Below are 23,671 nucleotides of genomic sequence, written 5' to 3'. Positions count from 1 at the left end.
CAACAGTACTTATAAAATATAATGTTAATAGAACATGCAAACAGCTAGGTCTCTGGCCATCTTTAAGAAACATCTGAAGACACATCTCTTTCATTAACACTTAACTGACTAACAATCTCTTAATAGTTATTAACTGTTTTTCCTGTTTGTCTGATTAAAAAAAAAAATCTAAACCAACTATGACTTTTCATGGCACTTATCTCTGCTCCTGATCACCAAAAGTGCTTCTTTTATCCTCATTTGAACAGTGCTTTGGATAAAAGCATCTAGTAAATTAATCCAAATGAATATTATGTAAATATAATATACTAATTATTGATAATACTTTTATAATATACTAATATTACAATTATTAAAGTATTTAAGATTAACATAATAATGTAACTGCTTTAAAACATGTATTCTATAACACATTTTTGTCTTGCAATTCAGTCCTTAAATCTAATTTATACTGTTCTAGTAACTATTAAGCGTTGAGATATAGCACAGTTTATAAATCACAATTTAAATGCTGCTGCTGGTTTGTGTTTGTGTGTGTGTGTGTGTGTGTGTGTGTGTGTGTGTGTGTGTGTGTGTGTGTGTGTGTGTGTGTGTGTGTGTGTGTGTGTGTGTGTGTGTGTGTGTGTGTGTGTGTGTGTGTGTGTGTGTGTGTGTGTATACTCTTCTGCATGTACACGACAGAACACCTGAGCTCTGCAGGGGGTTACAGAAGCAGCCGTGTATACAAACACAGACACTTGAGCACAGCGGGACGTGACTGAAGCGAAGCATACATCACCAACTTCCTGAAATTTACCAGCTTCACAGCTGATTGTTGCTTACAATGGTTGGAACAGAAAGGCAGACAGTAACAATTTGGGTGCCCTACATATCCCTCAACAAACTGAGAAAGAGGATGTAAGTACAAATAAATTAATAAACAATAATGAAATAAATCTTTTTATTGGTTCCCAATTTGACGCTTGCAATTATACTAACTAGGCATCAATATGGGAATTTCGGATAAAACAGCTACCCAGCAGGCACAGGATGTCAGGTTAATGTCAGGTTGATGTCAGGTTGATGCCAAGTTGATGTCAGGTTGATTTCAGGTTGATGTCAGAACCCAATGTCAGGTCGATGTCAAATGTCCAACATTTGTGAGACATTGCATTTTGGTTACCAACGTTAAACCTAAAAACACTCAAATATTAACATCTAATGATGTTACAGCTTGACATTGTGTGGACGTTACCACTATGACATCTATCAGACAATAGATATTGGTTCCCATACCTGACGAATAAATGAAATCAATATGACGTTGGTTTAAGATGTTGGCAACCTAAAATCAACCAAATATCAACATCCCTTCATGTCATTATTGGACGTCAAAATAACATTGTCCTTAGATGCTGCCAACCTAAATGTAACCTAGTATTAATGTCTTATGATGTTGTGTGTTTGCTGGGTGCCTCTTTATTATAATCATATTAATCTTTATGATTAATAATAAACTATAATCTTACAAAGCTCCAAGAATATTTTTGTGGCAAAAAAAACAGCAAAAATGGCTTTGTTTGAGTTTGACTTTGAAAATGTCTTCTATGTCCGATTAGGGTGTACATTTACTACAAGAAATATGATGCTTGTGTGTTGATCTGCTGACTCTAATGGCAATATGACAGGCAATCTAATGACAATTGACCCTATAATGCACATAGCGAATTTGCATATAGCCAAAGTCCCTTTAATGCAAATCAATTCACTTGGTTTCATCTTTTAAACACCTCTCGGGCAGTATGCTCGGGCATTCTGTCTCAATGGGGAAACATCAAATTCTTCAAAACTGTTTGCCAAGCTTTCGATTACATTACATTTTTGGAACCACAAATAACCTTAAACAACAACTGTCTCATAGGTTTCATTTCTAAACGTCCGAATCAAACAAAATCGGCATATTTTCAGGTTGCCCAAGCTAATGAGTGTGGGCACTCGAAGGGAACGAGATCACAACACCAACCTCATTTATAGCTGTTCTACATATGATCATCCTGTGGATTAGAGCTGAAGATCTTTGCCCGAACCCGACCGGACACGTCGGGACCCAATGGGTTAGGGCTTAATTTCTTACTTACTTCTTAAATACAGAGTACTTATTTTTTCTTTGTTCCAACTTTCAAGTGGCCTATAGCCTATGTTTGTTAAGAATAAATTATGTTAAAACATGTATAAACGACTCATTCATAAAAAAAAGATATGTGTGCAGGTGCACACTTGAATAATGTCGGGGTATAAACAGATTTGGGCTGTCAATCAAAATGTACTTGTCGGGCTCGGGCCGAATTCAGTCGGGCTCAGGCTCTATTAGGCCTAAATTTTACGGCCCGATTACAGCTCTACTGTGGATAACGATTGTCTGTTTGCACTGGTCTTCTGAAGTAATCCACAACTTGGTCTTCATGGTGAATCTCCTCCAGAAATGACAGCAACTCTTTGTTTACAAGTTTGTGGGCGTTTGAGTAGTTGCTGTCATGTGATGGGCCTTTGATAGGATGGACTGCACCTCGTGTTCGTTTCATACAGATTACAAAACCAAAAAAAAAAAAAAAACTTTCACTTTCAAGTGCACTTGGTTCATTTAAAAGTACAGATTTCAAGCTTTATTTAGTTATATTTTTTATGTCTGTGAAGCAAGTCACTGAGATTCCAGCATGATGTATTCTATGTATTCTATAGTCTTTGATATATCACAGGATTTAAAGATCAGAATCATATCCGTTTATCAGAGAGATAAAGTGTAAATTAAAAAGTTTTCACAAATCAGATAGCAAAGAATCTGAAGAAAATCTGAAGGATCTGAAGAAAAAAAAAAGTGTAAACTCTCGGATTTCTTCTAAAATTATTTATTCTATCTTAATTTGTGTTCTGAAGATAAACAAAGGTCCAATGAAGTGTAATTAATATCAGCATTTATTTTTTTAACATGTACTAACCCTTTAATAACCTATAATTCTGCTAATAATGAGAACATATAAATAATAAGCATTTAACGGATGATAGATAAAAAGCAAGATCTACATTTTGGAGCCCTTCAAATGCATTTAACAAAATGAAAACTTGCTGAAGATTATATTTTGAAAAGGATGAATCCAGCAATCGATCTAGAAAAGCAATACACATCACATGCAGTCAGTGTGTCCATTTTTCTTTTGTAGAAGCAGATAAAAAATTAAGCTGAACTGCGAACACTTGAGTTTTCTCTTAAACGTTCTCTTAAAGTTAGGATATGGTTAGTGGGGCACACATGAAGAAAGAGCAGGACATGTTACCTAAATGTGCAGAGAGGTCAGACTCATGGGGCCACAAAAGCAGAGGATGTTTCTTACAGTAGAGTGCACTGTTACTTTAACTCTCCCTTGAAACTCTATATGCCTATAAAAGCTTACAGAGTCAAGATGGGACAAATCCCTTCTTCAGCTTATTGCCTAATGGAAACACATTACTTCTGATTCCTAGATATCTCGAGCATTATATTAAATGTGAAATTTTTACAACAAACACTCCGTAGCATTCCCGGTGGTCCTTTGACTCTATTTTTAAAAAGCCTACTTTAAGGGTTAGTTCACCCCAAAATGAAAATTCTTTCATCATTTACTCACTCTCATGTCATCCCAAATCCATCTTCAAACACACACAAAAAAAGATTGAATCAAATCTGTTCCTCCACTTAAAGTCTATTCACCCGAAGTGACATTTAAGAAGTTATTAAACCAAGTGTATTTTCAAATCTAAAACATGAAACATAAACTATGAAATAAATTAAATGATTAATTTAAAAGGCCTCAGTCCTGTGAAATATATGAACATTATATTTTCACTTTATTTAGGATTTATGTCAACGCTAGTTTCAGATTCATTGTTCCTCAGAATGAATCTCAGAAAACATGGTAGAATATTGTACCAATGAAGGTACAAACCCTTGTCACTGGGCAGTACCATTTTATGAAACAGAATTCTACCTTAAAGACAAAAAATTGTAGCATATCAGTTTGTAACTTTAAGGACATGATTTGTACCATGGGAAACCAAAATAGCACCTTTAGTTTTTAAAACCTGCAGATACAATATTGTGCCTTCATCAAAGGTACAAATCTGATCCTTGAAGGTATCACTACAGTGACAGCACACTTTGTACCTTTGTAACAGTGTCAAATGTGTTCCTTCAAGAACTATTTAAAGGCATTTTGCTTTATCCAAAATGCGTCAATTTATTTTCAGTAAATATAAAACATCAAATACATTTTTAAACAAAGTTTTTTTTATAAGTTTCTTTTTGTGTAAATGCACCTTTTCCATTTACAACAAAGAATAAAAAAATACTCTAACATAAATCAAAAGATCAATTATTTTAACACTTCTCACAAAAATGTTATAGAAATACATTATCCCATGTTCAATATAAACCATTTTATTTTCTAATTGTCCAACAAAACCTTTGTAATCACTTAAAAGTTCATTTAATTTACTTAATTTTAAAATAGAAATGGAATTATGCAAAAGTATGGTAGCGAAATATGCACAAAGTTTGATTACTTTTACAATACTAAAATGTCTGCATGAACACTTTGCATATGCAGGACTTTTGCCTGCTTATGTGTGTAGTGGAAAGCAAACACCAAAAGGTGCGGATATCAATAATGAAAATGTATTTATCAGAAAATGCTTCCCAAAAGTTTATTAAAAATACCTTAAATGTTTAGTTTACAATACCTATAGTTTTGTTTTACCTTTTATTTTGTATTATAGAACTTAATAATTAATGTTTATGAGTTTCTTTAAACATTTGCTTTTAAATGATGATTCCTCTTTTAATATGGAAATTATTCATAAAATCACTTTGCCTTTCCAGTCATATTTATTTTCATAGATATTGTAATAAAGGAGTTGTTCAACACTTATGTACCTTTTTTATGAGACTAATTGTGTACCTTCATTTCAATTGTACCATAAAAGGTACAGAACAGTATCATAAGAGATCTTTTCTGTACTATATAAGGTACAACTTTTACAAAGGTACAAAACTGTTCCTTAAGAAACATTATTTGTACCACTGTGTCATTTCTTTTCTGAAAGCGTACTGACATACAGTACAGTACCAGGAGACAATACTGCAGTAATTTATAGTAAAAACTACATTGTTTTTAAACCATAGTAAAGTGCATTGTATATTATAGTATTTACAACTCTTTCACAGTAATTGCTACATCATAATGTAATGTTAACTATAGTGAACTGACAAACTTTAAAAAACACTGCAGTAAAGTTACATTTTTGCTACAGTAAACTAGAACTGCATGATATGTCTTTTCAGTTGCAATGGTCACATGTCGAATCAGGTTAATAATAAACATACATGATTTGTGAAGTCATTAAAAACGTTTAACCAAAAAATTACTAAAATCTTTATCATTTGTATGTTTTTTAAAGTATGTGACAGCTTTTCAAGCCAGTTTAAAGCATTCAGGCACAATAACTGAATTATACAATGTTTGTAAAATAGATTGTTTTTATGCGTATATAGATTGAAGACTATATAGTATTATTTGATTATTCTATTTTTTCCTGAACACTACTAAACTCCCAGAAAACCATAAAATACTGTTTATTTTAAATGTATCTTTGCTCCACTGTGTTTATCAATGCTTGGTGATGGGTTTGTTATATTGCATGTAGATGCACTTCAATCAATCTAAAATTATAGATTCTTTCTAAATAGAGCCTAAATTCATTTCTGAATTCATTTCATCTGGTGAAGGTTTACTCAAAAAAAAGAATGCAATACGTATGCAAACAAATAAAACATCACAATGTCAGGTTTTTTTTCCAATATTGTGCAGCTCTACAATAAACTGTGATGCACTGTAGTATAATATACCCTATAGTTGTAGAACACTACAGCGTTGGTTTATTTCTTTATATTGCTATAGTTGTTGTGTTACCAGAGTAAGGGTGGGCGAAGTAGAATTAGCCAATCTGCATTACACTTTGTATGGAATATACACATTTCATTAATAACAGCAGACTAATTGCTTCAGACAAACACAGAGGACCCAAACACTGCAGTGCTTTTGAATTCTCTCCATAAGTAAAACTTGTATCGGAGCTGCAGCAATGGTTTGTCCGTTTGTTGTTCTATGAGAAAACGGTTTAAGTGCCCTAATCACATGAAACGCAGGGTAGCTCGAGAACAAACTCACACTTTTTACATACGAGTTTTGAGTTGCGTCATCGCCACCTCAGGCCAAAATAGGGATGAAGCGATTATAGATTTTGGTTGTACAATTATATATAATATTTTTTATCTCTTTATATTTTATTGTGTTATTTATTGCTGCTCCGCAACCAATTAATACAGCACAAATAAATAAAAATAACCAATTAAAAAGATTGTGTTTGTCTATCATACAGTAAATAAACACATTAGCTAATTATTTCCCTTTTAAAACGAACAAATATAGTGAAAGGCTTCTGAGCCTGTCTGAAAGGCACTTTTGATTAACTATATTACAAAATGGTTTGGTATTAAAAAATTTTTTTTTTTCCTCTTTGGAGTAGAAATGTGTATATTCCATACAAAGTACACTCTCAGAGATAAAGGTATGCGAGCTGTCACTGGGGTGGTACCTTTTCAACAGGTACAAATTTATACCTAAAAGGTCCATATTAATACCTCAAGGATACATATTAATACCTAAAAAGTACCTAAGTGTTTCGCTTAAAATTTTTAGGTACTAATATATACTTTTGAAAAGGTACCACCCCAGTGACAGCTCGCGTACCTTTATTTCTGAAACTGTATGAAGCTGAATGGTCCAGTTCTTGTCTTCTCGCGGTGCACTCACTGCATTCTTTTAACTAGGTGCACCTGGAAAGCGTGCGTGAGCGCGTCGTGTCCCTCGGGGACTGCGATATTTGAACGACCTTTAGTTAATATTGTCTCAGCCAAAGTTAATCCAGTGTGCGTGATTATTAGCCTTAGTGTACACGCTTGGAATTTTGGCACAGTAGGCATAACTTTTGGTTTCTGCAGTTTTCTTCCGTTGCAGAAACATGGTGAGGAGAAGCCTTTATGATTAATTAACTGTGATGAATTAAAGTGCGGTTAATAGTGAAATCGGTTAATCCTTGCATCCCTAGGTCAGAATAACAAAACACGGAAAAATTTGTGCTGTGGCTAGCAGCAGTGAGGACATTGTAAATAAAAAAGGATGTCGCCAGAGTGGCTTTTTGGTTTCTTTCGTTGTGCATCCCAGCCAATAGCTCCCCATTTGAAAGATTTTTTTAGTATGGGGGTAATAGTCATCCAAATTTACAAATTGTAATGTTGCAATATTTGAAAAACAATGGTTGGTTCCTTTACTTGAAAGCTCAGATTTGATTATCATAATTTGTTTTGTTCAAAGTGTATTCATTTTCACCTTAGTAATGTTGGTAAATTAAAAAGGAAATAAAATTTTAAAAAGTGGTTTAATAAAAAATCCTAGAAATTAGGAATCCTATTATTCCTAAATGGATTTCTTTTTAAATATTCATTATTTATTGATATGATATGAAACATTATATCATCATAATTTTGCAATAATCACCCAGCCCATACCAGAGCAGCTATATAATTGCCATAACAGATTATTTTTACAGAACAATTTAAGTCATAAAAGGTGAACTGAAAACCAAATTTGGCAGCGGTGTGTATATGGCCACAGCAGGAATCCCCAGTGTACTTCCTTCCATGCAGAGTGTAAAAATCTCACAAAGCTAAAAACCCTCTGACTTTCTTTTCATAGCCAGCCCTACAGCTTTCTCCACTGGACTGAGTTTAAAGTTGCAGTGAAGTAGAAGTAGGAACTTTGATTCTTTCCCACCAATGTACAGTAAATCAACTATATCTACACTGTAAACACTAAATCAGCGGATTGGGTCAAGTAACCAATACCTTTACAAAATTGGAAAGGATATAAAAGTAATTATCTGCTCTAATTCCCTGGCTATACGGTTATTAGAGTATGCAAACCCTTCCCACTTTTCACTTACAGCCTTTAGCCTGTATAACTCTCACCCAACACACGCACCCAAATTATTCAACAATAAACAACGACACTGCAGTAACAGTGATGTTAATGAAACAATGTGGTGTGTGAATAAACCAAATAAGCACAGACCAACAAGACGCAGAAACGGAAAGACAAATGAGCCAATATAAACAAAGAATTAGCAGTGAAAAACAAATTATATCAGGCTTAATAGTGAGAACACAAGAGGGAAACATATGAACACTGAGCGGTAATGAAGCATATTTGGTGTACTAGTCATCATAAATTTGCTATTTTACTCAGTCATCAAATCTACACTGTTAAAGCTTAACATACTAAGATTCACAGCTAACATTTGGCCAACATGCATTCAGTTTAATTTCCGTTATAAACAAAATGTATAACATGTAGAACCTTTATTAAACACAAACGCCATCATCTACTGTTTTTAAAGCTGAATAGCACAAATTCAACTGATTAAAACATTCTCTAAAAAAATACTATTTAACTAAAAAAGTGGAGACAAGATATTAATTATCTGAAAATCATATCATAAATTATCTTAAATCATATCAGCCTTAGTCATCTTTTTTTATAATTTCTCAATAAAGATTAGTTTTGAATGGTGTTTCAAGATGAAAATAAATCACATAATCATACTGAGAGCTAGAGCTGGGCCAATAAACAATATTATATAGAATTGCGATAAAATTTTATTCAATAATGATGATAAGCTCTGGACATTTCTACTCGATATTGATCTAAGAGCCAATCCCACAGCAGCAATATGCAACAACTAGGTCTGTGATGGTAACTGATTTTGTTACCGCCGTGATAAAGCAATACAACATTTCAATATGTTTGTAAAAAAAAGCCACATTGTACAATGCAGTGATGTTATGTAGTTTCAAAATACAACATGATAACATTTTAATGTAGAAAAAGCCAACGTGGGTGTCTTAAAAAGCAAAAATACAGCATATGGGCTCTTATATTGTTGTTGTCATCACTTATATTGCAAGTCATATCTCTCCGGCCCCTCATTTGGTGTGTCGGTTAACTGCATAAATATACTCATACGTAGGCCTATATATTAGGCAAGTTAACGTTTACTCAATGATCAATTGATTGTCGGTCACCCTTTCAATCTACAGACCATATCAATGACCCATTAAGCATCGACATTTAAAGCATAAGGTTATGTTTTGCGCTGTGATACGCGTCCACAACTTTACATATGGGGATTAAAGCAGATCATTAAAAATGTGTATTTTCCATAGAGCGATTGATTTAAGTTAGTAGCCCTGCTATGCTTATTAGTTGGAAGAAAAAAATGTTGTATGAAAATGTAAATGGTTTGTAAAAACCATGTCTGGCAACACAACCAACATATCCCATCACCTAAAAAAGTGTCACCCAAATAAACCCTGAAAGTTTTACAATTTGTTTTGCTGTAAGTTTTAGTGTAGATTTTTTTGCTTTTGTTTTCACATTTAATTTACTTCTTAATGCCAGACCTTAAACAGATTAGTCTTTTTAAATGTATTTTACTATTTGTTTTCATATAAGGTCAAATGTGTAATCGGTTTTTGTTAATAAACAATATTTTAAATTGTAATTTAATGAACAGTCTAATTTTCATTGCATCAGTCATTGTCGGGATAAGTTGTTAATGTGTCCAGCTATAAAAGTTATATCAAAATGAATTGTTCAATCGTATGTTATTGTTCAATATGGAAAAAAAATATATAAAGTTTGCATTTTTGCCATATCACCCAGAGCATAAACAAACAACTTTTGATGAAACATCAGTCTATAATTTTATTAAAGCATTATATTAACTTTGTTTTATATATATATATATATATATATATATATATATATATATATATATATATATATATATATATATATATATATATATATATAATTTGTGGTCGGTCACTGTTTCTGATGTCAAATTGAAATTTAAGTTAAATAATACCTTAAAAATTATCCTTTTCACAAATAACCATCTGACAGTCAAAGTAAATTGTTTAAAATTCTGATCTATGCTAAATTCTGAAAACAGGGTTTTATACAGCATATTAAAATGTTTTTGATAGTAATAGCTGCTGAAAACTGAGCTTTACCATAAATGAGTTTAATTTAAACAGTCATTCTGATCAGTTAAACACAGGTGAACTTGAACTGCAAGCTAATACGTTATGCTAAAGAAGTCTTTACACACACACACACACACACACACACACACACACACACATGCTTATAGACATATACCACACCCCTAACCCTACCCGTCACAATGACGTCACTCACTCCATTGAGTGCATTGTGTCTGACATTGCGTCGCTGAGTGATGCAATCTCAGCTTGCATTATAAAGGCTGCATCCAGATACTATTGGATTTATTTCATCTTTGCCATGATGACAGTAAATAATATTTTACTAGATATTTTTCAAGACACTTCTATACAGCTTAAAGTGAAATTTAAAGGCTTAACTTGGTTAATTAGGTTAACTAGGTAGGGGTTAATTAGGTTAACTAGGCAGGTTAGGGTAATTAGGCAAGTTATTGTATAACGATGGCTTGCTCTGTAGACTATGGAACAAAATAAAGCTTAAAGGGGCTAATAATTTTGACCTTAAAATGGTTTTTAAACATTAAAAACTGCATTTATTCTAGCCGAAATAAAACAAATAAGACTTTATCCTGAAGAAAAAATATTATCAAATATACTGTGAAAATTTCCTTGCTCTGTTGAACATCATTTGGAAAAATTTTTAAAAAGAAGAAAAAAAATCTAAGAGGGGTTAATAATTCTGACTTAAACTGTATATACACCAGTCTACAAAAAGTACTGTGCATTTTTTAATTAAACCAGCTGCTGATATAGTCAGCTGTGCTGTGAATTTTTGGATGAGGACAGGTTTAACAGATTGTCCTTTATTTTACATTAGGGAGATGCCATAGCATTTTCCCTCACATTAATTCTGACCAATCAGAAAGCAATTTAGGAATTTGATCAAATACACATCTAGCCAACAGATGATAAGAATGTTGCCACATGAATCATTGAGCCAAGTGAAATTGAAATGTGTGCTGAAGGTTGCACATGCGTATTGCCCACTTCAACCTAACAATAGACTTTTTAAAAGGATAGATATCTAAAAATAAAAGTTCTGTTTTTGATTGCTCATGTCAATCCCCTGAGACCTTCGTTCATCTTCTGAACACAAATTAAGACATTTTAGATGAAATCTGAGAGCTCTCTCATCCTCCATGACAGCAAGGGTCTTGAGATGTTCTCGAGAAATCCAGAAAAGAAAACAACAGTGTCAAAACTTTCCATGTGACTTCAGTGGTTCAGCTGTAATCATACAAAGTTCTAAGCACACTTTTGTGCGCCAAAAAAACTGTAAATAGGACTTTGCTTGCCTATATCTTCCCTTCTGTGTGAATGTTTACTCTGATGCATTGACATTTAAATCTGCAGTGCAAAACTCAAGCATTGAATTGCCCATAGTAAACATGCACCCTGACTGGATGAGGAAGACATTGGCGAACAAAGCTGTTTTTACAGCTTTTTTGGCACATAAAGGTGTTCTTGGAGCTTCATATCATTACATCTGAATCACTGAAGTCACATGTAATGTTTTTACAATGCTTTTCTGCTCTTTGAATTTCTGAAGACCATTGCTTTCTTTGGAGGATTGGAGAACTTTTGGATTTCATCAAAAATATCTTAATTTGTGTTCAGCAGATGAACGAAGGTCTCAGGGCATTGGAATGACATGAGGATCAGTAATTAAGAACAGAATTTTTATTTTTGGGTGAACTCATCCTTTAACCCATTTGAGTAAAAAAAAAAACGTAAAAATATATAAGACTGTTGTTTGCGAATGCTTTTAAAGATTACTTTTAATATTAGAAAGTTTCACAACTGTAGATTGTTTGCTTTGTTCCAAAAAAAGGATTAAGCTCGACCTGGACCTACATTTTTCATGTCCCTGTTTAATGTTCCAGGGGTTTTGCTCATATCATGATCCATCGAAATGTTTCAAAAAATGATTGAGATGTGAAAGGTCCCTTAAGTTCGACCTGTACTTGCATTCCTAAAAAAAAAACTTCCCTTTAGGTTTTTCAAAGATGGCACAGTAATAACTCTTTTCATGCACTAAGATTTAAATTTTAAGTTTTTAAGGGCACCTATGATGAAAATCATCTTTTGTGAGCTGTTTGGATAGAACTGTGTGGAGGTATAGTGTGTCCACAGTCATATTGGGGTGAAATAAAAGACAACAAATCTCTTTTTAAAAATGTTCCTAAAGTTAAAATAGGTCCAAATCCCTCTCAATTTGAGGCCCATCGCAATGTGACATAGGAGTGCGGTTTTCCCACCCACTGATTTGATTGACAGCTGCGTATTCACATGTCTCTGTAGTAACATGTATAATCATACCAACAGGACAGGGCCTGCGCAAAGCAACTGGGATTAAAAGATCTGTTCAGCTCTCTGTGATCATCAATCATCATCAAATGTGATCAAGAATGAGTTTTACAAGATTAAAACCTTTTTAAAACAGTGCATGTTTGTAATGAATATGCTATATAAGAAATATTCCAAAATTGCAAGTTCATATATCAAAATTCTGTATATTTATATTTCAACTGCATGATACAAAGTTTTGAAAATTCTCACTAATTTGGCATCATAATTATGAGGTCCAATCACAATTCTGAAAAAAAAAGTCAAAAATCGCAAATTCATTCATTCACTTTCCTTTGGCATATTCCCTTTATTCATCAGGGGTCACCACAGCGGAATGAACCGCCAACTTATCTAGCATAGGTTTTACACAGCGGGTGCCCTTCCAGCTGCAACCCATCACTGGAAAACACCCATACACACTTATTCACACACGTACACTACTGACAATTTAGCTTACCCAATTCACCTGTACCGCATGTCTTTGGACTGTGGGGGAAACTGGAGCACCCAGAGGAAACCCACGCTAACATGGGGAGAACATGCAAACTCCACACGGAAAAGCCAACTCACCCAGCTAGGACTCGAACCAGCGACCTTCTTGCTGTCAGGCGACAGGGCTAACCACTGAGGCAAAACCGCAAATTTAATCATTCATTCATTCATTTTCTTTTCAGCCTAACCACTTTATTAATCATGGGTGACCACAGCGGAATGAACCACCAACTTATCCAGCATATGTTTTATGCCATGGATGCCCTCCCAGCCACAACCCAGCACTGGGAAACACACATACAATCACACTCACTCATACACTACGGCCAATTTAGTTCATCCAATTCACCTAAAGCGCATGTCTTTAGACTATGGGAGAAACCGGAGCACTCGGAGGAAACCTGCGCGAACACGGGGAGAACATGCAAACTCCCCACAGAAAAGCCAACTCGCCAAGCTGGGACTCCAACCAGTGACCTTCTTGCTGTCAGGCAACAGTGCTAAACATTGAGCCATCGTGCTGCCAAAAATCGCAAATTCATACGTCACAATTCTTACATCATCATTCTCAGTTGTGAGTGAAATCAAGTTTATAACTCAATTCTGAAAAAATATCAGAATTATCAGATTTTAAAAAACACAATTATTAGATTTTATTGTCTTATTTTCTTAAGTGTTGGAAACAAGCCAAACACTGCCAAAAAATGGCAGCAATTTTTCCATCCTTAAGTGAAGCAAATCTTTTTAAAGTTAGAGAAAATATCCAAAATACGAATTAGATGCATTCCCATCAAGTTGTTGGTGGCTGACTGTAGTAGCATTGGTCATTCATTAACCAACATTAAACAAGGCAAGCATAATGGAGTCACATGGGTGTAATGTTCACTACATCAGAGTTTATTCAGCAAATGCATTCCCATCTATCGATATTCACATTAAAGCTTGTAAGTGTAAAGTGTAAAACCACCTCAATCAAATCTAAATACTTAGTTTTTTTTGGAATTCAGCATTTAAATCACTCACTTCTCATGTGATACTTCAAAATGCACATTAACATAGAATGATGGAAACCTTCACAAGCTCCAAAAACATCCCCACCCAACTATTCCTGTCTTCAGTCCACACAAAAACTTCATTCAACAGATGTAAAAGTTTGTTTTGCAAACAGCATCACCAATTGCACAAACAGCAATTGTACAGTCTATCTGTGTGCTGTGGTGTGCGTATACAGTAAGAGCTCTCAGCGACTACACACATCCTCCTCTGACCTAAAAACAAGGCTCTGGTTGCCCGCAACACATACAATGACTCGAGAGGGAGAGAGAGACGTCCCAGATTATGGGTGAGCACTGCAATCACACAGTCAGTCTATCCTCCCCCCAACTCTGTCATTCGTTCATCTGGCTCTAGAGGAAAGCCATATGTCCAGCAGTTGTGGCGCTGATTTTGCAAGGAGAGAATTTGTATTTGGAAGCCTTGTGATTATTGTTCATCTAGTGTGTTTTTTTCTGTACATTTCTTCAGATGTGAAGCAAGGCGCAGAGTGGCCAGAGGGGGTCCTGTGGTCAATATTTTGTCCTGCTCGGTTTGCCTCAGGGCTGCTGGACCAAATCCAGGTGTGACACCAACATATGAGAAACATGAGCCAAGAAAAGAGCCATTCGCAAAATGCGCTGTCTGAGGTGATGTTTTGTGTCCTTGTAAAGATGAAAAAATGAACAAAGGTCTGACAAATTGTTTTATTTCTCCAGTACACAAAGAGCTCAAGTACAAAAAATGTTTGAAGTGACCCTTTTAAGCCCACACAAATGTATGATTTATGTGATGTATGGTTGGAAACTAATAACAAAATTTAAAATGGAAATGTTTGCAGAAAATATTCCGTTTACAGATGATTAGTTTTTTGAGATATCAACCTCAGATATTACACTTTTAAAGCCTTTAGTGTCTAGATTAAGTTTAAGTAAATCTTATCTTTTGAAAATATATAATTCATATTTCATATGAGAATGTACTTTGTGTGTTTTCTAAAATTCTCACACCACAAATATCCTATATATATATATATATATATATATATATATATATATATATGTGTGTGTGTGTGTGTGTGTTTGTGTGTTTGTGTGTGTGTGTGTGTTTTCATTTTTTTAATCATTTAAAACAAATTTTTATCATTTTTTAATCATTTACATTTTGTATAATTTTTATTTTACTTTATTCTGAAGTGTATGTTCAAAACGTGTTAATAAAAAAATATATATTTTATACCATGGAATTCTTTAAAAAAGTACTAAATATTAAATAAAAACATCATCATATATGGTACTTAAATTTGATTTAAACTAATATAAAATCATTCATAATTTCTGACTGCCATGCAAGAAGCACTTAAATTGTAAAGTGGATATTAGTCTGACATCTAAACAATCACTTTATGGTTTGTCTTAAACCAAATTAATTAAACTACATAATTAAATTATAAATTGAAAAGTCAAGGGTTGCTAAAAAACCCACTGTTGAGTTCAGTAATACTTTATTGTGCTTTGCAGGAAATGTGTCTGTTCTTTTTTTAATGATTCACATTTTCTTTAAAGAAACACTTCACTTTTTAAAATTGTTTAACATTGAAGAAGTTAGCTGTGATTAAAAGTAGTGGATTAAAGACATTTTATACAAAACAATAATCATTTTATCATGATGTGTGTCTAATGTTTTCATGGACTCTGTAACTTGTTTTACAAGAAAGTCTGCATCTTATTGATGTTATCTTTTATCTTCTTGAACAAATATCCGCTCTTTCACTATGTCCTTAACAGTAGCCAACCACTTCCTCATAGACCTGACAAATAAAGTTCTAATTCAACAACAATATAAAAAATTTTACTGAATATTTGATATAACTACTATAGTGATGTGCCTTCCATATATAAGCAAACAACACATGCCAAAGACTCAAGAACTAAAATTACATACAATAACAAATACGAGCATTTGCTTTGGAATCAATCATTTCTCCAGTTAAACTTACGAGCATATGGTACATTAGTGTTGTAGAGTATGTATCCATTTGCATTACATTGCGTAAACACGTGTATAGCCTATTTGATTTGTTTGATTCTTGTGGATTAAAATAAAACGGAGGATTAAAGTTGTCATACCAAATGAATGAAAGCACGAATCACATGTCCACTTGGCGTACTACAAAGGCGCAAAGGAAGCGCATGAACTTGACACAGCCTGCACGTGCACGCGAACAGAACAAACTTGGGCGCGCGGACGTTCGTCACGCTTTTTCATACATTACTCTCTCTCCCAAATGTCTCTTTAATGAGCGCCTTGGAAAAATGTCAATTTTTCACAATGTGGGTCAAAGCTCAATTGAATTGAGTCCGCTGTTTTTCTAACGAGTCCCTCTGAGTCACGTTTTCCACCACTTATCGGCTGATTTTAAGATTTTGGACAGGTTTCCCGTCTGTGTGTTATTTTCCCACTCTGTGATTGACAGGACAAGAAATACAATCCCATGGCACTTCATACTGATGTGGACAGATGAATGCCAAAATAAACTGCCTTATATCCGGCAGAGCATGTCAATCAAATCCAACGAGCGTGTTCATTTTCCCTAATAGAGCCAAACAGCATCTCTGGGTTCAGTTCAGCGTTTAATGCTCGGGTGCGCGCCTGGACGACCTCAAACAGTGAAACAGCAAAAGACAGGGAAGACCCAAAGTGCAACTGCTGACAGGTACACAGATATGGAGTTCCCAAAATAATTCATTTAACCCGTTCGTGCCTGAATGATTCACGTCTTGTTTAAAGAGACACTTTCAGATTACTTTAAATTAAAGAGGTTATTGATGATTAAAGATGTGTATTGAGGACATTTTTATACAATGCGATAATCAAAAATATTTTATCAGGATGGGTGTCTAATCTTTTCATGTTCTCTTTAACGTGTTCTTACAAGAATGCCTGCATCTTGTTGATGTTATCTTTTCCCTTCCTAAGTAAATGTCTGGTCTTTCACTTTAGCTTCCAACAACACTAGACAAACAATTCCTCATTACCCTACTGTGCCTGACAAATTCAAGTTCAAATTCAAAGAGATTATTAAACATCAAGAAGTTCTGTTTATCAACCTGTAAATGTTGGATATGATTATTATAGGGATGTTCCTTACATGTTAGTATGTTAGCAAACAACACATGACAAATAACTCAAGAGCTAAAAATACATACACGATGAACGCAGATTACACAGATGCATAAAGGCATTTATACTAATTTAATGTCTAATGGAAAATGGTTCTGAAAATAGCTTTTCGTCTACATTATTAATATATTTTAAAAGATAATCATTGTACACATTTAAAAACAGTGATGCATTTTTGGTTCTCCTAAAAAACTGCTAAAAGTTATTTTAATATATGAAGAGTTCAGATGTAAAAACCTCTAAATGCCATCTGAAATTTTCTTTTAAAATGAGAATTTTCATCAGGCTCCTATGTGTAGTTTCAGTAATTTCACTTTTATGGCACAAAAAATAAGTTATTTTCATGGCCTTTAAAGTGAAATAACGCAACATAAACAACGGAGGCTGAAAAAAAAAATTATTTTTGACTGAAATTTCAGACGGCACTTAGAAGTTTTTGCATCTGAACTCTTCATATACATTAAAACACTTTTTTTCCACACTAGAGAACATTTTGTGGGATGAAATGTTTCTAAAGGTGTGAAAGGCTCTTCTTGTAACTATTGATGGCTGAGCAAATATTTGATAGCTTCCATCATGATCCTACCTGATGAGTTCAAATTCAAACACATTATTAAACAAAGAAATGTTATCTATCAACAAATAAATGAGATACAAATGGCTTGAATTCAATTACCGATTCTTAATAGTAAATAATCTTTGATTTGATGTTTACAAGAATGTAAGTGATAATAACTAGACTAATTTCTGTTCATTTGCTCAATGATTCAATAAAGATGTCCCTTGTATCACTTTCTTTGGGGTTTCTTGTTTTTGACCACCCACAGCTCCGGCTTGTCACCAAAGAGAAATACTTAAAAGGTTCTAACAAATCATGAAGTATTGCTAAAAATGCCAATTGTGAAAGCCAAATGGTGTTAAAAAACAAAATTGAGAATACCTATTAATAGATAAAGTCTAAAAGGAACTTAAATTTGAAGTTTGAACGAAAAGTTTATTAGGAATATTACTGAAATCCCATCTTGCTGCTTGCAATAGAACACCTGTATGTTTACTTGTGTATATGTAATAGCTGTATGTTTACTGAGATCACTGATTACACTATGATACTTGAACTCCTCTATCTTACTAAGACCTCAACGTATTATCCTAAATTTCCACTTCTGATTAATTGAACAAAATCACCTAATAAAACTGAAATTATATGACGGAAATTGGCGCTGATAGAGTTCAAGCATCTTTGGAGTTATCTTATATTTGATGGACTAACATGCATTGGCGTCCACACATAACAGTCATAACAATATTAACAAGGTATGTTTACAAGTCGTTTGATGATTAAATATTAAGCACGTGGAGTTTATCTCTATTACTTCATATTAGAATGACACTAGAATGTGCAGTGTGGAATCTCAAAAGCAACGTTTCACTTGATAAGATTCTGTCCAGCTGCGACTGCTGGCCGGTAAGCTATCCATATTAATTCTGCTGGCATTTTTCCAAACAGCCGTGCGCAAAAACACGGACACGTTTGTAGTATGTGATATAAAGTGCCATTTTGTTGCGTTTGGATCAAAATCTGCATTTTTATGTAGAGAAAACTCGGTAGAAAACGGTGTAGAAATGTCGATGCGATTTCATGCAAACATGAAACGTGCGCTCTTACGAGACTGAAGCGCGCTCTGCCACATAAATCCTGCCTGTCAGTGTGGTCTACTCTTCCGTCTCCATGTTTCAAAACATCCCCCTTAAACATTTCGTGTTAAAATAAACATCAAGTCGAATGCACCTGTGCCAGACAGCTCGCGCGCGCGACTCACCTGCGTTCCGAAGTTTCTTGTTTCTGTAGACGGAGAAAATCACCAGCAGGTTTCCCAAAATATCCACCACTATAGTGAATATGAGGAAACACCCGAGAGTAGTAGTGACCCAGGGCGGCCGCTGAAGTGCTTGCTCGCTAGGGTCCAGTGCAGAGCTGTTCAGAGAACTCCCATTCATAAACATTGTATATCTTCATGAAACTTTTTCTCAATCAACGAAATAAACCGTGCAGTTTAGGTGGCGCGCGTTCCTCCGGTGGATCTCATCTCTTCGTGAGGTCTGGGTAAGTTGTGCGACCCGGACAACTTTCCTCGGTTCTCTCGTCCGGGCTTTCGTGTGTCGGGGTCTGCACTTTTATGGCTATGCGTGCACCCATCACAGTGTTGGTACATGACATCCACGGGTAACTTCAAAGCTCCTGTGAACATGTGATTAACTGAAGTGTTGTGTGTGTTGCCCCCCTGCGATCGTCATCGGTAATGTTGCTTTCATTCACCCGTTCCAGCTGTGGGAGCTTCTGTCGTCCCCTCATTCATTATTATTTATCCGCGCTAAGAGAAGCTTTATTCATTTTTTTTTTGTCTTTCCATTCAGGGAAATGTAAGGTACGTGATGGAGCGTGTCGAATAAATGGAGGCTACTTCAACTGTAATATTAATATGAATATATAAATATTAATTGGTATTGTGTTAAAATTGTTATTGATCATTTTTATTATTTTTATATTCTTATCTATTGTCTTATTATTTCTATCAGTTATTATCATTTGTGACTCTGGAGCACAAAATCAGTTTTATGTTGTAAAAGTATTTTGGGCAAGAGCCAAAAATACATTGTATGGGTCAAAATTATTGATTTTCCGTTTATGCCAAAATCCTTAGGCTACTATTTTAAGTAAAGATTATGTTCCATGAAGATATTTAGTAAATTTACTACTGTAAGTACACTACCGGTCAAAAGTTTGGGGTTGTTTTTTTTTCATGTTTTTTTTAAAGAAAATTATTCTGTTCATCAAGGCAGCATTTATTAAATGTTATATTGTTATATGTTGTTATATAAAATATATATATATTGTTAAATACTTATTTATTAAATATTAATTTATTACTTATTGTATGAATTTCAAATGAAATTATTAGTCCAGTCATTTTTGCTTTTATTACTATTACCATTAATAATAATATTATAAAAAATAACAATAATAACAATAATATTAACAATAATAATTAATATTAGAGTAATTTGTCATGTGTCATGTAAAGGATCATGTGATTGAAGACTGGAGTAATGAAAGTTCATCACTAAAATTACTGGTATAATTATTAAATTAAATTCTAAACTACTTTTGAACAATTTTAAAGTGCAATAACATTTCACAATTTTACAGTTTTTACTGTATTTTTGATTATATTAGCCAAGGGGTTGGGTGCCATGCCTCCTTTTTAAAATAATAATTTTCTTTTCATAAGACTGAACACTTAAAAATTAGCCACTAAACTGACAAAACATAAAATAGTTACGTTTCCCTGTGAAATCAGGCTGGACTTTCCTAATAATGTTGTATATTTTCTTCATTTATATGTATTACTTGCTAGTTATTCTCTGAAATATGCAGTTCATGGTATAAAATGTTCTTTCCAGGAGTTGATATTTCTGCTGTTTCTGTTAAAAGGGTGTCATAATCATAACCTTTTATTTGCCCACATTACTTAATGGTATCTATTGTCTCTCGAGGTTCATGGTGAGATGACCTTATCTTGACCTTATTCCACCTATAGAGGAAACATTCTGCTAGATGTACATTGGTGACATAACGGATATGTCTGTGCATCCCTAACTAATCAAACATAACATCTGTTGCTGACACAGGAAGATGTATTTGCTTCAGCCTATACATCATTATGAAGTGCTTGAACGGTTGGTCCGGGCACTTCTGAAAGACTCTCTCCCTTCTACACTGGACTAAGAAGGATGCAGTCTTCATTACGCTGAACTCTGCAGTCACACACCTGGACATTAAGAACACTTATGCATGGATGCTTATTGTTGACTCAGCAATGGTTTCAGTACTATCAAACCAATCTAAGTTAATTATAAGGCTTAGAGACCTGGACATTTATATCTCGCTCTGCAACTGGGGTATGGACTTTCTGTCCAACAGACCCCAGAATGTTAGATCAGGTCACATCTGCACTACTACTGTCATTACTGCTCAGAACTGGTGTACCACAGGGCTGCATGCTGAACCCCTTCCTCAACTCCCTCTTCACGCACAACTGCAGGCTCAAGTATGAATGCAACATCGTCATCAAGTTTGCAGATAATACTACAGACCAGTAATTGGTCTGGTTAGGAACAATGATGAGACAGTGGTCTTAAACTCCTGGAGGTGCCACAGCTCTGAATAGTTTAGCTCCAACAACTTTCAACTCACACCTGCTAAATAGTCTCTAGTAGTCTGTTTGATAGATGTAGTAGTTGGATCAGCTGTGTTTGGTTAGGGTTGGAGAAAAACTGTGCAGAGCTGCGGCCCTCCAGGAATCGAATTAGAGATCTATTTCCTATAAGGAGGAGATTGCCACTTGGTGCACAGACAATAATCTGCTCCTTAACACCACTTAGACCAAGGAGCTCATTGTGGACTTCAGGAAGAGAAGAAGAGGCTCTCATTATCTCATCCACATCAACAGGAAGACCGCATCTCGGAAGACCTGTTATAGCCCACCAGCTCCTCCAGTCAAGAAGGATCAACAGCGCCTCTTCTTCTTAAGACAACTAAAGAAGGCTGTCCTCAGCCATCAAGGTGAACTTCTATCATTGCACAATAGAGAGCATCCTAGCCAACTGTGTCACAGTATGGTATGGGAACTGCTCTGCTGCTGAGCATAAGGCAGTGGAGTGGATGGTGAAAACTCAACTTGCTGCTATTGAGAACATTTAGAAGAAACACTGTCTGCGTCGAGCATGCAGTATTCTTAAGGATTTCTCTAACCTGGCGCTTCAGGTTACCCTGGACAAGAACCTTTTTGCCCACCTCCCTACATTTCTACACTTACCCCAAAACCATTTCACTATTTAAAATTGCACAACTACACTGCACATATCCATTTGTAAATGTGCATATTCACTGCATATTCATTCATTCATTCATTCATTTTCCTTGACTTAGTTTCATATATCAGGGGCGCCACAGTGGAATGAACCACCAACAATTCAGCATATGTTTTATGCAGTGGATTCCCTTCTAGCTGCAACCTAGCTCTGGGAAACAATTTTGTTTACCCAATTCACTTATATCACTTATCTTTGAACTGTGGAAACCTGAATACACGGAGGAAACCCACGCAAACATGTGGAGAACATGCAAACTCCACACAGAAATGCCAACTAGCCCAGCTGGGACTCGAACCAGCGACCTTCTTACTGTGAGGCGACAGTCTACTATTTTTGCTACACTATACATTTACAGTGCATCCTGAAAGTATTCATAACGCTTCACTTTTTCCACATTTTTTGATGTTACAGCCTTATTCCAAAATGGATTAAATTCATTTATTTCCTCAAAATTCTACACACAATACTTCATAATGACAATGTGAAAAAAGATTTTTTGAAAATGTTGCAAATTTATTCAAAATAAAAAACCTGAAAAATCACATGTACATAAGTATTTACAGCAATTTGCCGTGAAGCTCTAAATTGAGCTCAGGTACATTCTGTTTCCACTGATCATTCTTGAGATGTTTCAGCAGCTTAATTGGAGTTCACATGTGGTAAACTCAGTTGATTTGACATGATTTGAAAAGGCATACACCTGTCTATATAAGGTCTCAGGGTTGACAGTGCATGTCAAAATACAAACCAAGCATGAAGACAAAGGAATTGTCTGTTGACCTCCGAGACAGGATTGTCTCGAGGCAGAAGGCTGGGGAAGGTTACAGAAAAATGTCTGCTGCTCTGAAAGTTCCAATGAGCACAGTGGCCTCCATCATCTATACGTGGAAGAAGTTTGGAACCACCAGGACTCTTCCTAGAGCTGGCCGGCCATCTAAGCTGAGTGATTGGGGGTGAAGGGCCTTAGTCAGGGAGGTAATCAATAACCCGATGGTCACTCTGTCTGAGCTTCAGCATTCTTCTGTGGAGAGAGGAAAACCTTACAGTAGGACAATCATCTGTGCAGCAATCCACCAATCAGGTCTGTATGGCAAAGTGGCCAGACAGAAGCCACTCCCCACCTGGAAATTGCCAAAAGGCATCTGAAGGACTCTCAGACATGAGAAACAAAATTCTCTGGTCTGATGAGACTAAAATTTAACTCTTTGGAATGAATGCCAAGCATTACGATTGGAGAAGACCTTACAGTGAAGCATGGTGGTGGCAGCATCATGCTGTGGGGATGTTTTTCAGCAGCAGGAACTGGAAGACTAGTCAGGATGGAGGGAAATATGAATGCAGCAATGTACAGAGACATCCTGAATGAAAACCTGCTTCGGAGTGCTCTTGACCTCAGACTGAGGCGACAGTTCATTTTCCAGCAGGACAATGACCCAAAGCACACTGCCAAAATATCGATGGAGT

The 23,671-nt window shown here is 35.1% G+C and overlaps 1 protein-coding gene across 1 annotated transcript in view; it reads right to left on the bottom strand.

Moving 5' to 3' along the window:
- The window catches only part of mtnr1aa (melatonin receptor 1A a), a 94,669-nt gene extending 75,245 nt beyond the window's left edge, over positions 1-19,424 (bottom strand). Inside the window, exon 1 of the mRNA XM_056460774.1 lies at positions 19,093-19,424. Coding sequence (XP_056316749.1) covers positions 19,093-19,276 — 184 coding nt within the window. The 5' untranslated portion in view covers positions 19,277-19,424. The remainder of the gene's footprint in view (positions 1-19,092) is intronic.
- Between the last annotated feature and the right edge of the window lie 4,247 nt (positions 19,425-23,671).

This window comes from Danio aesculapii, chromosome 1, assembly GCF_903798145.1.
Source record: "Danio aesculapii chromosome 1, fDanAes4.1, whole genome shotgun sequence".
Lineage (NCBI taxonomy): Eukaryota > Metazoa > Chordata > Actinopteri > Cypriniformes > Danionidae > Danio > Danio aesculapii.
The sequence above is the reverse complement of the archived record's forward strand: the minus strand, read 5'-3'. Positions and strand labels throughout refer to the sequence as shown.